Source organism: Euleptes europaea, chromosome 2, assembly GCF_029931775.1.
Source record: "Euleptes europaea isolate rEulEur1 chromosome 2, rEulEur1.hap1, whole genome shotgun sequence".
NCBI classification, from domain to species: Eukaryota; Metazoa; Chordata; class Lepidosauria; order Squamata; family Sphaerodactylidae; genus Euleptes; species Euleptes europaea.
This window is the reverse complement of record NC_079313.1, coordinates 9637799-9653772: the sequence shown is the minus strand read 5'-3', so window position 1 is coordinate 9653772 and position 15974 is coordinate 9637799. Positions and strand designations below refer to the sequence as shown.

Below are 15974 nucleotides of genomic sequence, written 5' to 3'. Positions count from 1 at the left end.
TGTGGCTCAGTGGTAGAGCACCTGCTTGGCATGCAGAAGGTCCCAGGTTTAATCCCCGGCATCTCCAGTAAAGGGACTAGGCAAGTAGGTGATGTGAAAGACCTCTGCCTAAGACCCTGGAGAGCTGCTGCCAGTCTGAGTAGACAGTATTGACTTTGATGGGCCAAGAGTCTGATTCAGAATAAGGTCGCTTTATGTGAACAGTTTTGTGCAGACTTGGGACTGCAGCTTCCTGGTATTATAATTTATTATATTTTTATCCTGCCCTTCCTGACTAAAGCTGGGCTCAGGGCAGCGAACAGTATGACATTTTTTGCAATTTTAAAACCATAAATAACGTATGTATGATTAAAACCTCAAATTATTGACAAACAATGGCGCCCTGATCATGAGTCCCAGGTGATGCTTTGGTTTCTGATTCGTACCCAGTGTGGGGAGCCACAAGATGTTAATGGATGGAAAAAAGGAGGGTGAAGGGAAAGGGAAAAGGGGGAAGAAGAGGAGGGAGGAAGAGAGATGGCTAACCGTCCTGCTCTGATATTAAACCCTTGCAATGCCAAAGTATAAAATGTGAACTGGCAGTCAGCTGGCTGCTGTGTAACAGTGCGGTTAACTCGCCCGGTCAGACTGCCAGTGTTCTGTAACGTAAGCAAGTATGTGACCGTGCGTTTTCCTTTTGCCGGTTTAGCAACTCCACACGCTTGAAAAAGACTTGGTGTCGGCCTGCGATCTCCTGGGAGTTGGAGCAGAATATGCCCGCGTGGTAGGGTCGGAATACACAAGGTAGGTCCCGCCCCGCCCATTTGGGATTCACAAGGACAGCCGCTGTGGAACGAGGTTTGCAGAGCCTGAGAGAATCATAATATCATAGAGTTGGAAGGGGCCATACAGGCCATCTAGTCCAACCCCCTGCTCAATGCAGGATCAGCCTAGGGCATCCCTGACAAGTGCTTGTCCAGCCTCTGCTTAAAGACTGCCAGTGAGGGGGAGCTCACCTCCCATGGTGGCTGATTCCACTGTTGAACAACTCTTACTGTAAAAATCCCCCCCTAATAATAGGATTCTGTTGCATTCTGGCCTGTGGGCTAGACCAGATTCTTCCCCATTGCTCTCCCTCGTTCCAGTTCAGTTGCGACCATTCAGTTTTCTCGGCTGTACACCCTGATATTGTAACTAGTCCCAAAGCACTCAGTGTTTTTTTTTAAAGTTTTTTCAAGCCAGCATGGTGTAGTGATTAGGAGCGGTGGTTTGGAGCGGGAACGGTTTTTCCGGTTTCACGCCATTTCATATGAAATATACTTCATCAGCCCAATATACAGTTATAATTGCTCATAAACTGGAGACCATCCTACTATAGGTCTTCACAATACAGCTACCAGCATATAATCCCGTGTCTTGGATTATGCATTTAATGGCTCTTTGAAGAGTGGACAACTGTGCAGGATCTTCAAGAAAAATCCCTCTTTGTATTCACAGAGACTGGAATTTGGCTTTGTGATTGGATATTTGATGGATATTATTTACCTGTTGATTATTTTTGGGTGTAGCGTTTATGTACATGATTGGTGTGGCACTTTAAATAAGAGTATATTAGTAAGAAGAATACATAGTATAAATAGTTTTGATTTTTCTGGCATGACCACCAGCAGTCTACAATAAAACTTGCATCCTTCCAGCCTAACCTGTAGGTTAGTAGATTGAAAAGTTGAGTTTGGTTCTTCTGCCATGCAGCGTTTGCTGATTTATTTCGAATTTTGATGCATTCTTTCTTTGTTTTTCCCCCCTCCCTCAGAGCATTGTTTCTACTCAGTAAAGGCATGGTAAGTGTTTTTTTGGGGGGGTGGGGGAGGAACCATTGAAGGAATAGAATTTGTATCCCTAATTTTTGTTAGATCAGGCAGGATTTATTCCCTTTAACTATTTATTGTGCAGCACGGGTACACAGAAGGTAGAATGTGGTCCTCTGGTGGATTGCTGGCCAGCCAGGTGGGACAGCTGAAAGAGGAGGAGTGCCCATTTTAAGATGCAGCGCATGCATGCACAAACAAAAGGCATTCTTAATCCTGAATACAATTGGACTTTGACTCACCTGGACGAGTTCTACAACGGCAGTAATGAGAGCCAAGTTGGCGATCATTTAGAACAGGGGTGTCGAACTCAATTGTTATGAGGGCTGGATAAATGTCACTTGGTCGGGCTGGGCCATGCCTCGCCAGCCCAGATAGAGAGTGGGGGGTGGCGACTCGCAGACCAGATAAGAACTCTTAAGGGGCCAGACCCAGGCCACAGGCCTTTTGTTTGACACCCCTGGTTTGGAAGATAAGGAGAGAGTTCGCAGAATTCCCCGAAGAGTAGCCGATAGGGGCTCAAAACTCATTGGGCGCCTAAAGAGAAATTTGATTAAAGATGACACTAGTCTATGGTGGTCTGCTGTGCATTTTCTAAGTGCTAGGATTATTGCAGAATCTAGCAGGCCTTGATCCGATCCTGCATCCTGCTGCTCACGTTCTTCAGCAAGAATGTGGACTCAGGATCACTTACGTCAGTGATGCTTTGCTTTGATTGTTATTTATTTATTATTTATTTATTTGTTTATTTATTGGATTTGTATCCCACCCTCTATCCCAGCCACAGCTGGGCTCAGGGTGGCTAACATATAAAATACATAAAACAACAGTGTAATGCAAAAATTCGATCCAATTTAAAACCAATGTTTCTAAGAATAAAACAGGTAGGTGCTCATATATGAGCATACAAGGTTGCCGCTGGCCCAGGGATTGCAATCAGAATCCCCATAGAAATCTGATGGAAGAACAGAAAAGGGGATGGGAAAGGGAGGCCAGATATTATGAACCACATCACTGCCCTCAACCATAGGCCTGGTGCAACATCTTGGTCTCACAGGCCCTGCAGAACTGCGTTAGAGCTCACTAGAGAGAAAGTTCCACAGGATTCTGAGTCTGCTTGGAGCCCCCTCCCCCCGAAGAGCAGGTAGAAGAGCTTTGCTTATTGTTGGGGTTTAGGATCCTGGTGTTTGGGAGCGGAAAGCGCCCTCCTCCAGTCAGATTGACAAGTGGATTCTGCTCATTTGGTGCATTTTGGGCTTCCATCCGCTTCACCATGTGACATGAAGCAACCTGGAACTCTGGAATAACCGGGTTGCTGGTGCAGCCGACAAACTGTGTCTCCTACCGTGGATGTTTAGTACAGTTCAGCCATTTTGGTGCATAACTTCTTCCAAAGCTAGGGTCGAGTCCAATAGCACCAACAAGATTTTTGGGGTGTGAGCTTTTCAAGGGTCAGGTATCTGACAAAGGGAGCATTGACCCTTAAAAACTCACACCCAGACAATCTTGTCAGTCTCTAAGGTGCCGCTGGACTCGAATCTTAGCCGTTCAACCGCAAACTAACACGGCTGCCGTCTGGAACATCCTCTTCCACATGTATTTATAAAGTCATTGAGTGTCAGGCAAAAATGCCCCGTGAGCCTGACACAAGCGAAGCCATTGAAATTTTCTGTTCTTGACCCCCACCCCCTTCCTTTTTCTCATCCTTATAGCTTCTTCTGATGGAGAGGAAGCTGCAGGAGGTGCACCCACTCCTGACTCTCTGTGGGCAGATCGTGGAGAACTGGCAGGGAAATCCCATTCAGAAGGAGTCGCTGCGGGTATTCTTCTTGGTGCTCCAGGTGACACACTATCTGGATGCCGGTCAGGTAAGCGGATTCACTGAGACCAGAGTTCCACCTGTGTGCTGCAGTCCAGGAGAAAGAACCCTGGCCTTTGAAGCGGGCGGGGCAGTTAGCAGTTTGGAGGCTGCCTCTACCCCATAGCCCCCCACTCTGCAGCTTTTTGCGGTCCTGATGGTTTTTTTGAAAAATACAGGCACAGGGGGAGTTAGCTCAAGCACCCGCCTAGCTCTGGACACATTGTATGTTGTCAGGTGCTGGTTTCGTTCCTTGCCTCTGGGCATTTTTAACCAGCTGGTGGCAATCCTTGCCTGTCTCTGCAGGTGAAGAGCGTCAAGCCGTGTCTGAAGCAGCTCCAGCAGTGCATCCAGACCATCTCCACCCTCCACGACGATGAGATCCTGCCCAGCAACCCTGCAGATCTCTTCCACTGGCTGCCCAAGGAGCACATGTGTGTGTTGGTCTACTTGGTGAGTCACCTTCCCGTGTGTGATGGAATAGGCTCCGGGTGGGCCGGTCCCATCTCCTGACTGGCTACTGCAGGAGCACTGTAGAGTGTATGTGTGAGAGAGAGGGGAGGTGGCCCTATTTTCGTGTGCTAATGGGAGAAGCTCTGCTCACAACCTGAGTTCGTTCCCGGCAGAAATCGGCTTCATGTAGCTGGCTCGAGGTCGACTCAGCCTTCCATCCTTCCGAGGTCGGTAAAATGAGTACCCGGCTTGTTGGGGGTAAAGCATAGATGACTGGGGAAGGCAGTGTAAAACCACCCCGTAAACATAGTCTGCCTAGTAAACGTCGAGATGTGATGTCACCCCATGGGTCAGTAATGAGCCGGTGCTTGAACAGGGGACTACCTTTACCATCAGAAGCTTTTGGGAGAAACTGAAGATGCATTAGGTGTGTGCACACATACACATTTTCCTAAATGCTTTCCTCCTTTCAGGATGCCAGTTAACCAAATAACCACAGCAACACACAACAGCATAAATTGCTAGAGAGCCAGCGTGGTGTAGTGGTTAAGAGCAGTGGTTTGAAGTGGCGAACGCTAATCTGGTGAACCGGGTTTGATTCCCCACTCCTCCACATGAAGCCAGCTGGGTGTCCTTGGGCTAGTCACAGCTCTCTTGCAGCTCTCTCAGCCCAACCTACCTCACCGGATGTCTGTTGTGGGGAGGGGAAGGGAAGGTGACTGTAAGTCGGTTTGATTCTTCCTTAAGTGGTAGAGAAAGTCGGCATGTAAAAACCAACTCTTCTTCCATTCAAAAGAAGGATATCATAAGGAAATATGCAAGGCCAATTGCTAGTAGCCTGGCTGTATGGTGTAAATCTCAGTTACAATCTATATATCAAAAATAAACATACATTGTTGTTCTATCACACAGTGTTCATATTTGAATAATAATGTGGTATTGTGTTAACATTCCTCCACGCAAGTTACAGACATTATAAGTAGAAGACGCTGTATGATGAAAGAAACTCTGAACGTTGATAGTGGAACTTTGTAGCAATGCCAACAGCCTTGATCGTATTTTCAGAACAATGTTCAGGGATGTATCCAGCAGCAACAATAGCGATGTCGATCAGTATAACCCGGCAAAAGCACAAAACATCAGTAAGCGTAGATGGCAATAAGTACCACAGGGCAATAAGCACAACAGGTACGGTTCATCCGGATTAATTCAAACTGTTTCATGCCGGTAGACTTCAGCAAGCTGATAGCGTTAGTTTGGTAGCCTATTGTTGCAATTAATAGGTTTGCGTAAACGCAGTACTCCTAAGTATCAGGACAATTGTTCGTTTTCGTGGCTTCTGTGCATTCCCACATGGGACTGCGCAGGCCAGGCATGGAGATTAAAAAGCTTCTGGAAGTGTCGGCTCCCTAGGAGCGCTCCCCTCCTCCCCCATCCGTGACCAAGCCTTTTGGCTTTTCCTGCCCAGGAGTCACATGACGGGGGGGAGCACTCTTCCCTCAGTTCTCATTCTGCCGCCGCGGAAAGAACAGCGATTTAAGGTTTTTCCATGCGGTTGTTGAGGTAAAGTTGATCCTCGCTGATTTCTTTTCCTCTTACCGTTTTTCGAGAAGGACCTTTTTCGGAAGAGTTTTTAGATATTAATGGACATGGCGCTTTTCAAGAAGTGCCGCACGTGCGGCATGAAAATGGCCTCATTTGACGAGCACCACTACTGCCTCTTGTGCTTAGGCGAAGGCTATATCGTAGCTTCATGTCGAGCTTGATTCTTGTTTACTCACAAGTGCCGCCTGGATCGGGCTAAGAAGCTGAAGGCGGCCTTGCATGAGAAGGTGTTCCGTCTGGAAGGGGCTAAATCGTCTGAGGCTCCCTCTAAACGATCAAAAGAGACTCCGGAGGACTCCAGAGCGCTATCGGAGCCTCCTGCAAAGAAGCATAAGGAGAAGAAGAAGCATCTATCTTCTCCTAAGGCCAAGCGCATGGGTTCCAAGGATGATTCCGAGTGCTCGGCGCCGACAGCTTCGACATCAATGGCTCTACCACCGACTCTGAACCCGACATCACCAACGCACTGTGTATCGGCGTCGACGGCTTCGTCGCCGAGACATCGGGCGCCATTCAGAAGAGGCTCTAAGTCACCCAGAAGAAGGTCTGTGTCACCTCGTATGCAAATGACTTCGGGATGGGAGTCCTCGTCGCCATGTGAGAGAGGCCGTAGCCCTCACAGTCGCCTGCAGAGTGCAGCAGTACCTGCTTTAAGGCGCCCCCATACCCCCTCGCCAGTGGGGTTGGAGGTTGATTTTTCGTCTTCAGAGGAAGATGTCATAGAAGTTCCTGAGGTCCTAGTATTGGACCCGGAGGACATGGCAGCCAGAGGTTTCCAAGGATTGGAGCACTATCCCCAATTCCAGGATTGGGGCCCTTGGGGTTTCTGCCCTCCTCCCTGGTATCCACCATTCCCGTACGGAGGCCACCCGTACGCCTATGGCGACCATCGACATCCTGTCGACGCCGGCTATCTCCAGCCCAGAGACACTTCTCGGCAGGCTGTCAGGAGGCACCAGGCTCGACTGACGCCTCTCGACGTCGAGCCTCAATGGTGCCGAGGCGACCAGGTGCCATCCAGGGCAGAGCTCGACGCTGACGTACCTTCGACGTCGAAAGCTGCCGACCCCCCCCCCCCCCGATGTACCGGCTTTGTCGTCGTCAGCCAGGCAAGTCCTCGACGACGAGGACGCTGACAACAATGTGGACCGCGGGTCGGAAGAGTGTTCGGAGGACACTTCTCTCCCCTTCCTGGACGATGTGGTGGGCGATCCCACACCAATATCCCCTACTGAGGACCTTAAGGTTTTCTCGGAGCTTCTGCTCCGTATGGCTAAAGCGTTGGGTTTGATGACCTTACAGTCTGATCCTAAACCCTCTGATCCCATTATGGGAGTGCTTTTTAATTCTGAGGCAGGCCCAGCTAAGTTACCCATGGTTCAGGGTATCAAGGAGGTGGCTATGGCCAGCTGGCATAAGCCTGCCTCTGTGGTGGCTTCCATCAAAAAAGTTGAGAACTTGTACAAAATTGATGAGGAACAATGCCAGTTTCTTTACAAGCACCCACCCCCTAATTCTATAATTACGGAGGTCCTGGCCGCGAAATATAAATCGGGCTCCCACTCCGCCCCTCTCGACAAAGAGGGGCGCAAACTAGACTGTTCAGGGCGGAAACTACTCATCTGCTGCATTAGGGATACACATATCAAATTTTGGGGACCTGATGGGATGTTACCAAATTTTCGTATTGGACAGGGTTTCTGAGGTTCTAGAATTGTTACTTGACGACAAGAGGGCTCTCTTGAAGTCTATTCAACTGGAGGGTCAGAGGCTAGGAAAGAACCAAATTGCTGCCTCTAGACATATGGCAGACTGCTCCAGCAGAGCCATGGCCTCTAGTATTGTGCTCAGGCACCACTCCTGGCTGCGAGCATCCTCCCTTACTTCAGACATTAGGGCCAGAATTGAGGATATGCCGTTTGATGCAAAGGCCCTCTTTTGCGATCAAACCGACGAGGTGCTGCACAACCTCCATAAGCAGAAGGCTACTGCTAAATCTTTGGGTGTTACCCATCAGTCTGGCCTCACATACAAGCCTCGACCCTACAATAAACAGCCTCAGCCCTATTACACTGGCAGGTTTAACAGAAGCCAGTCCTGGGGCTACCAACAGCAGCAATCCCAGCCGCGCTACCAGCCAAACCCCCAGCAGGGTAAAAGATACACCCCCAGAGGGAAGGGCCGTAAGGGGGGTTATTGCCCCCAGGACCAACCTAATAAGAAAGGTTCTGCATGGCTAACTGATTGTTCTGCAGTTCCTGATTGTTCTGCAGTTCCATTGTTTGGTGATTGTCTTTCTCAGTTTTCAAGTAAATGGTCGCAGATTTCAAACGACTCCTGGGTTTTAAATATCATACAGCATGGATATTTCATTGAATTTTCATCCTCCCCTGTTGGCATGTCTCAACCCCTCGTTACTGGGGTATTCCAACAGGGATTGTTGGATGAGGTTAACTCCCTATTGAGAAAGGGGGCTATTCAGGTTGTCCCGCCCACTGATGTCCAGGTGGGTTTTTACTCCTGGTACTTCTTGGTTAGTAAGAAGGGAGGAGGTATGAGGCCCATCTTGGATCTGAGAGCTCTAAACAAGTTTATAAGGGTGCGTAAGTTCAGAATGTTGTCCCTGCAGCAAATTTTGCCCTTACTCTCAGGGGATATGTGGTTTGCGGTGTTAGACTTAAAAGACGCTTACTTCCACATAGCCATACATAAGGCTTGTAGGAGATACCTAAGGTTCACATATGCAGGAATCAACTATGAATATACTGTATTACCTTTTGGATTGTCTCCAGCTCCTAGAGCAGTGGTTCTCAACCTGAGGGTCAGGACCCCCAAGGGGGTCGCGAAGTGTTTTCTGGGGGGTCGCCGCCACTGTCCTGGGACAGCCCCCATCCCGGGCTGTCCAGGACTAACCCAGACGCCCTGTAACCCTGATCCGTCCGCGAGGGCAGGGAAGACCCCAAGCAGAGAGGTGAGGAACTGGCTGACCGACAGCCAGAAGGAGCCGGGCTGCAGAGACGTGGCGGCATGCCACCGCACACCATCTGTAGCCCCGCTGCCCAGCTGAGAGGTGGGCGGGCCAGCCCTGGGCACGATCGCACCTGCGCCGGGCAGATGATGCGACAGGATGTGTGGGAGGCTAAGGAAGCTCCCCTGGCTCGGCCAGTTCAGGTCTAGGAGGAGAAGAGGGCGGTCCCCCTTGAGGCCGTTACAGCCACGTTGTTTTTACTTTTAGCCGCGCTCGGGGGTGGGGGGCGGGAGCTTCAGCCTGGAATCCAAGTGTGCATGTCGGTAGTGTAGCTTCGCTTTTCTGCCCTGAGTCATCAGTTCCGCTCTGGCAAGGCGAAGGGGGAGAGAGTCGAGGTGCATGCGCAGTTCGGGATTTCCCCCTCGAGCGCGCAGGTTCGGTGAGGCGCAGAAGGAGTGGTGACTGGCGGAGGGGAGAAAAAGGCACGAAAAGTCCGAGCGGGATAAGCGGCCCTCGGCTCTTTCCTGGCCCTTCGCTCTCGTGAGGTGATTAAACGGAGCTCCGCTTTGAGGGATAACTGCAGTTCTGTGCACAAGCAGTGTCCCAGTCACAAGAGAGGGGGTTTCCTCGCGAGAGCCCCGGCCTGCGTGGAAGAGTTTTTGGGGAGAGAGGGGAGGACAAGGAACGCAGTGCATGCTCAGAGGCACTCTTTCCGTGCCAGGAAAGGTTGCCACGCCACACAGTCATAGCCGCTGCGCAACAGGTGGTAGTACCGTTTGCTTGTTTGTTTTTAACTTTAAAATTTAAAGTAATTATATATATGGATACCCTGGACTGCCAAAAAAACAAATGTGTTTTCTTTATCCTATTGAAAATGTCATTTATGCAAATTTATGCAAATGCGACGAGGGTCACAGGTTACTTGGCAATTGTAAAAGGGGGTCGCGACTCGAAAAAGGTTGAGAACCACTGTCCTAGAGTGTTTACCAAGGTCATGGCTGAGGTGGTAGGTTATCTGGCACTGCAAGGATGTTGCAATTTCCATACCTGGACGTCTGGTTTCTCGTTGCTAGATCTCAGCATGATTTAGCACAGTCAGTCAATAAGACCATCATTACCCTTTCATACCTTGGGTTGGTAATTAATTTCCAGAAGTCCCGCCTCACTCACACTCGAGTCACGGATTTCATAGGAGCAGTGTTGCATGCTGATCTACACGCTGCTTTCCTGCCGTTACCCAGAATTAGATCCATACAAAAACTGGTGAACTTCTTTACACTACAGAGGTTTCAGAAGGCCATTACAATACAGAAGCTCTTGGGGCTAAAGGCCTCAACCACGGCTGTGGTCCCCTTCACAAGACTCCGCATGAGGCCACTTCAAAATTGGTTTTTAAGAGCCTTTACAATGAATGTGGATCCTCAAGGGAAAAAATTGTTTATTCCCAGGGTAGTCATCAGGTCCCTTAGTTGGTGGTCTGAGGAACTCAACCTCCTCAAGGGCGTAAACTTTGGGGTCAGCTCTCACGACGTTCAGCTTTTCACAGACGCCTCCCTAGGGGGCTGGCCCCCCCACACTGAATCCCTTCTAGCTAAGGGGCGATGGACCCCGCGAGAATCTACCCTGCACATTAACATCCTTGAGATGAGGGCGATCAGATACGGCCTTTCTTCTTTTTCAGAATTCCTTGCAAACAAGGCCATCCTCATCGCCACGTACAACACCACATCAAAATTCTACGTAAACAAACAGGGAGGTACCAATTCACTAGCTCTATGCCGGGAGGCTACCCTTATATGGGAATGGGCAATCAAGCATCATGTGTCCCTCTCAGCCATTCATATTGCAGGCTGTTCCAATGTCACAGCGGATGCCCTAAGCAGGGACATGTCCGAGGACCACGAGTGGTCCTCGTTTTTTGTACCCTATTTTCGAACAATGGGGTTGGCCAGAGGTGGACCTTTTCGCTTCAGCCGCAAACGCAAGGTGCCGACTGTTTTGCTCAAGAGCAGCGACGGAGGTCGGGTCCCTGGGGGACACTTTTCAAATCCCTTGGACAGGGAGGCTGCTGTATGCCTTCCCACCCATTCCTCTTATACACAGGGTAGTAGGGAAGGCCCTTCAGGACAGGGCACACATGATATTAGTAACACCATTTTGGCCAAAGAGGCCCTGGTTCGCCACTCTCTGGAGCGTGACCCAATGCAATTACATCAGCTTGCCGAGTTCCCCACACCTCTTAATCAGGGACGGGGTACTTCACCATGATCCCTCCTCGCTGCACCTGGTGGCGTGGAGGATCAAGGGGTAACGGTTTGGTCGGATAGAGTAGCCCATATCTTACTTTCCTCACGTAAGCCATCTACCAGGTGAGCTTATGCCCTTAAGTGGACAAGGTTCTCCAAATGGGCTATGGAGAAGGGGTTGGAGCCTCAAAGATGTACTTTGTCTGTTGTTTTCGATTACCTTTTGTCCTTAAAGGACTCCGGCCTCTCCAATTCTTCGATCAAATGTCACTTGGCAGCTATTTCATCCTTCCACGATGGTGTGAATTTTGCCTCTTTATTCTCCAATAAATTGTGTAAAAAATTCTCAAAGGAATTGGAAAATTTATTCCCTCAGGTGCAGGTTCCTATCCATCAGCAGAGTCTCTCCTTGGTACTATCCCACCTGACTGCCAAACCCTTCGAACCTATGGTTTCAGGTGACCTTTCCCTGGTATCCTACAAGATGGCTTTCTTAGTAGCCATCACCTTGGCCAGGAGGGTTAGTGACCTCAGAGCTCTGAGGGTGGATCCTCCTTTCACCAAGTTCTTTCCTAACAGAGTGGTTCTTCGACCTAGTATGACTTACCTTCCTAAGGTGGTGTCCAAGTTCCATCTCTCATAGAATATTACCTTACCTGTATTTTTTGCAAACCCAGATTCCCCGTCCAAGAGACAGCTCCATTCACTTGATGTGCGCAGGGCACTACTTTTTTATTTAGAAAGAACTAGACCATTCAGAAGGGATAACAACCTTTTTATTTGTTTTAGCGGCCCAAACAAGGGTAAGGTAGTGTGCACACAAACACTTTCACGATGGGTAGTTTCTGCCATTAGATTGACATACCAGACAGCAGGGGTAGATTGCCCTCTCCACCTGCATGCACATTCTACAAGGGCTCAAGCGTCATCATCAGCTTTCGCTTCTATGGGCGACATCGCTGAGATCTGCAAGGCTGCAACGTGGTCCACACCTATGACCTTCATCCAGCATTATGCAGTGGACATAGATTCCAGAGCCGATGCAGCTGTGGGGAAAGCAGTGTTGAACACATTATTTCGTTGACCATCACACACCCACCTCCACAGTAAGTGAGCTTGCTATTCTCCCATGTGGGATTGCACAGAAGCCACGAAAACGAAAAACAGTGTTGCTTACCTGTAACTTGTTCGTTGAGTGGTCTTCTGTGCAGGCACACATCCCTCCCTCCTTCCCCGCTGTGGGCTGTCACCGTAAAAGAGTGTACTCCCTGCGGCGGCGACTGGAGAACTGAGGGAAGAGTGCTCCCCCCCGTCATGTGACTCCTGGGCAGGAAAAGCCGTTAAGGCTTGGTCACGGATGGGGGAGCAGGGGAGTGCTCCTAGGGAGACTCTTTCAGAAGCTTTTTAATCTCCGTGCCTGGCCTGCGCAGTCCCATGTGTGCCTGCACAGAAGACCACTCAAACAACAGTTACAGGTAAGCAACACTGTTTGTTCAAGTTACCGAATAATGGCACCTTGGAAATCAGTGCTACATGCCCCTGTATGGCACCCCCACTCCTTTTGCGATTTGTGGTTCAGTGGTGGAGCTCACTTCTTGCTCACTGGAGGTCCCACGCTCTGCCCCCAGGGCCTCCCGTTTGTTTCCATAAGCAGTTTCGACCCTGGTGCTGTGAGGCTATAACCACACCACGGGGATGAAAGGAATAAAAGTTCATTTCTGTGCACACAAATAAGGTCCCCCCCCCTCTCAGCTCAAGGGACTGTTGAAGAGAGAAGTACACCGTTACAATAACAAACTATATAAAGCATCTCATTTCCTCCTTCCATTATACATATTTGGAAAGCACGTTACTAATTGGAACATCTACTCGTCATTATTCCAGCATGTGTACAGCTTACTGTTTTATATAAATAAACTCCCACTGCGATTGCGCAGCCACCCTTGAAGGAGGACCACTTTCTAACAAGAGGTGTGTTCTGGCCACGTTTATGTCCCTAAGTAACTCCCGGTCACTTTACGAGGTCGACCTGAGCTTGTTGTGATCTTAGCAGTGTTTATGAAACTCCAGATGTTCCTCTTGTTATCTGTTATTCCCTACCAAAGCTGTGAAAGCTGTTGAGAGCAGCAGGAAAAGAGGAAGACCCAACAAGAGATGGACTGAGTCAATAAAGGAAGCCACAGCCCTCAATTTGCAAGACCTGAGCAAGGCTGTCAAGGATAGGACGTTTTGGAGGACACTGATTCATAGGGTCACCATGAGTCGGAAGCAACTTGAGAGCACTTAACACACACGCACAAAGCTGTGAATGCTAAACACATCCAAATGTTACTACAGTTAGGCATTTTTACTATGTGTTTTTGAGCTTAACGAAACCATTCAGTATGAGGGTCTGAACCTTTATGGAGGGCCTGGGTCTCTTAGGCCCGAGTATCAAGTTCAAAGGCCTCAAGTATCAGGTGTTGGGAGGGAGCCTTTCTGTGCCTAAAGCCTCAGGGAGCTACCACTGGTCAGAGGAGACAGTGCTGAGCTTGGTGGACCACTAGTCAGACCTGGGCAAAAGCAGCTTCCTATGCCCACGTGTCCCATAAAACACAGTGTAGCAGCAGCCGTCACCCGGGGGAGGGGCTGTGGCTCAGTGGTAGAGCATCTGCTTGGTGTGCAGAAGGTCCCAGGTTCAGTCCTCGGCATCTCCAGTTAAAGGTTCTAGGCAAGTAGGTGATGTGAAACACCACTTTGTCTGAGACCCTGGAAAGCTATAGAGAGTGGTCGTGGCTCAGAGGTAGAGTATCTCCTTGGCATGCAGAAGGTCCCAGGTTCAGTCTCCAGTTAAAGGGACTAGGCAAGCAGGTGATGTGAAAGACCCCTGCCTGAGACCCTGGAGAGCTGCTGCCGGTCTGAGTAGACAATACTGGCTTTGATGGACCAATTGATGGACCAATTCAGTATAAGTCAACTTCATGTGTTCATGTATTTACAGTGGAAGGTGTGCAAATCCTAGTTATGTGGGTGATGCTGGAAGTTGTGCCAGCACACTAGTCACCTTTCATTTGGTGTGGTGGGGGGAAGAGGGCACGAGGCCTCTTGGTGGCCACCTGACAGCAACGGGTTCTGGTGTTCCCTGCCAGGTGACGGTGATGCACTCCATGCAAGCGGGCTACTTGGAGAAGGCTCAGAAGTACACTGACAAAGCGCTCATGCAGTTGGAGAAACTCAAAAGTGAGCAATCTGAAAAATTTGTGGGGGGGATGGTCGCTGTGTACCGTTGGGTGTGGATGCATGCCTTTTTGTCAAGACTTTATGCTTGAACACCAAAGACGGGAGAAACTGAAGGTGCATTTGGCGTGTGTACAATACACATTTTCCTAGGCCTGGCTGAAATTGCCCTACTATATTGTAGCTTACTATATTTTTTAGCCCTAATATTTTAGCTCTCTTTGCACAAACACACACCCTTTCTGACTGCGCTTCAGGGGCTAAATTCACCCCCATAATAGCTCCAGTTTTTCGGGGGCTAAATTCACCCCCATAATAGCTCCAGTTTTGAAGTGAACAAACCATTACCTTTTTTGCAAAGCTTACTCTTGTGCTGGATGGGAGTATTCCCTGGCATCTGTGGATTAGGGCCACATCCTTTACACCTTGAGTAGAGCAGGTATGCTATGCCTCCCTGCTGGTGGTTATCTTCAGTCTCGTTTTCCTGCAGAGGACGAAGACTGGGAGGGATTTATGTGCGGACGCTTGCTGAAGGGTCCCAGAGGGAGATAGCACACACCCCCGGATCTCTGAGCAGCTGTTTTCCAGCTCTCAAGCTAGGCTACTCGCCTTGGGGAAGCCAGCTGTGGTAGAGGCTGCCCCGTTGGACACAGCACTGCTGTGTTTCTCATTCTCCCCCATCCATCCCTCAAGTCACTGCTTCCTTCCTTCCTTCCAGTGCTGGACTGCAGCCCGATCTTATCATCCTTCCAAGTTATTTTACTAGAGCATATCATCATGTGCCGGCTCGTCACGGGGCATAAAGCTACTGCGTTGCAGGAGGTAAAGACCGTTGCTTGCGTGTGTGTGTGTGGGATTATATTGCCCCAGAAGGTTGGACCTAGAAGCAACAGGTTGAAATTAAATCAAAAGAGTTTCCATCTAAATATTAGGAAGAATTTTCTAACAGAGCGGTTCCTCAGTGGAACAGGCTTCTTCGGGAGGTGGTGAGCTCTTTTTCCCTGGAAGTTTTCAAGCGGAGGTTAGATGGCCATCTGTCAGCAATGCTGGTTCTATGACCTTAGGCAGATCATGAGAGGGAGGGCATCTTGGCCACCTCCTGGGCATGGACTAGGGGTCACTAGGGGTGTGGGGGGGAGGTAGTTGTGAATTTCCTGCATTGTGCAGAGGGTTGGACTAGATGACCCTGGTGGTCCCTTCCAACTCTATGATTCTATATCAGAAGAGGGAGAAGGAAACCTGCGCTGGAATTCTGGATTTGAATAGAATAAAATGCTCTGTTCTTTCCCTTCTGCTTGCTGAAAAGATCTCTCAGGTTTGCCAGCTCTGCCAGCAGTCTCCCCGGCTCTTTTCTAATCATGCAGCTCAGCTCCACACTCTTCTGGTGAGTGTCATGCCCCCCCCCCCCCGTGGAACTCCTTTCACTTTCACATGGTGGTTCAGTCAGGTTTTGTACATCGGCTTGGCGTTGTTTCATTCACTGTTTTCAGAGGAGGTAAGTGGAACGACATCTCCCACTGTCAAGTCAGAACATCCATTTGTTTTGTTTTTTTTAATTAATGGGTCCCTGACTTTTTGACAACCTTTCAGTATGAAAAAAACCCACCTGTGCAATTCACAGTCTGCTGTCATCCTGTTTCAATTGATGTTTGTCCATGCACTGTGTAGTGGTTAAGAGCGGTGGTTTGGAGCGGTGAACTCTGATATGAAGAACCGGGTTTGATTCCCTACTCCTCCACATGAGTGGCAGAGGCAAATCTGGTGAACTGGGTTTGTTTCCT

The 15974-nt window shown here is 49.4% G+C and overlaps 1 protein-coding gene across 1 annotated transcript in view; it reads left to right on the top strand.

Annotated features, from left to right (window-relative positions):
* MAU2 (MAU2 sister chromatid cohesion factor) overlaps positions 1–15974 on the top strand; it is a 42050-nt gene that overhangs the window by 12651 nt on the left and 13425 nt on the right. Inside the window, exons 6-12 of the mRNA XM_056867743.1 lie at positions 689–783; positions 1793–1820; positions 3560–3715; positions 4012–4158; positions 14106–14196; positions 14912–15015; positions 15500–15577. Coding sequence (XP_056723721.1) covers positions 689–783; positions 1793–1820; positions 3560–3715; positions 4012–4158; positions 14106–14196; positions 14912–15015; positions 15500–15577 — 699 coding nt within the window. The remainder of the gene's footprint in view (positions 1–688; positions 784–1792; positions 1821–3559; positions 3716–4011; positions 4159–14105; positions 14197–14911; positions 15016–15499; positions 15578–15974) is intronic.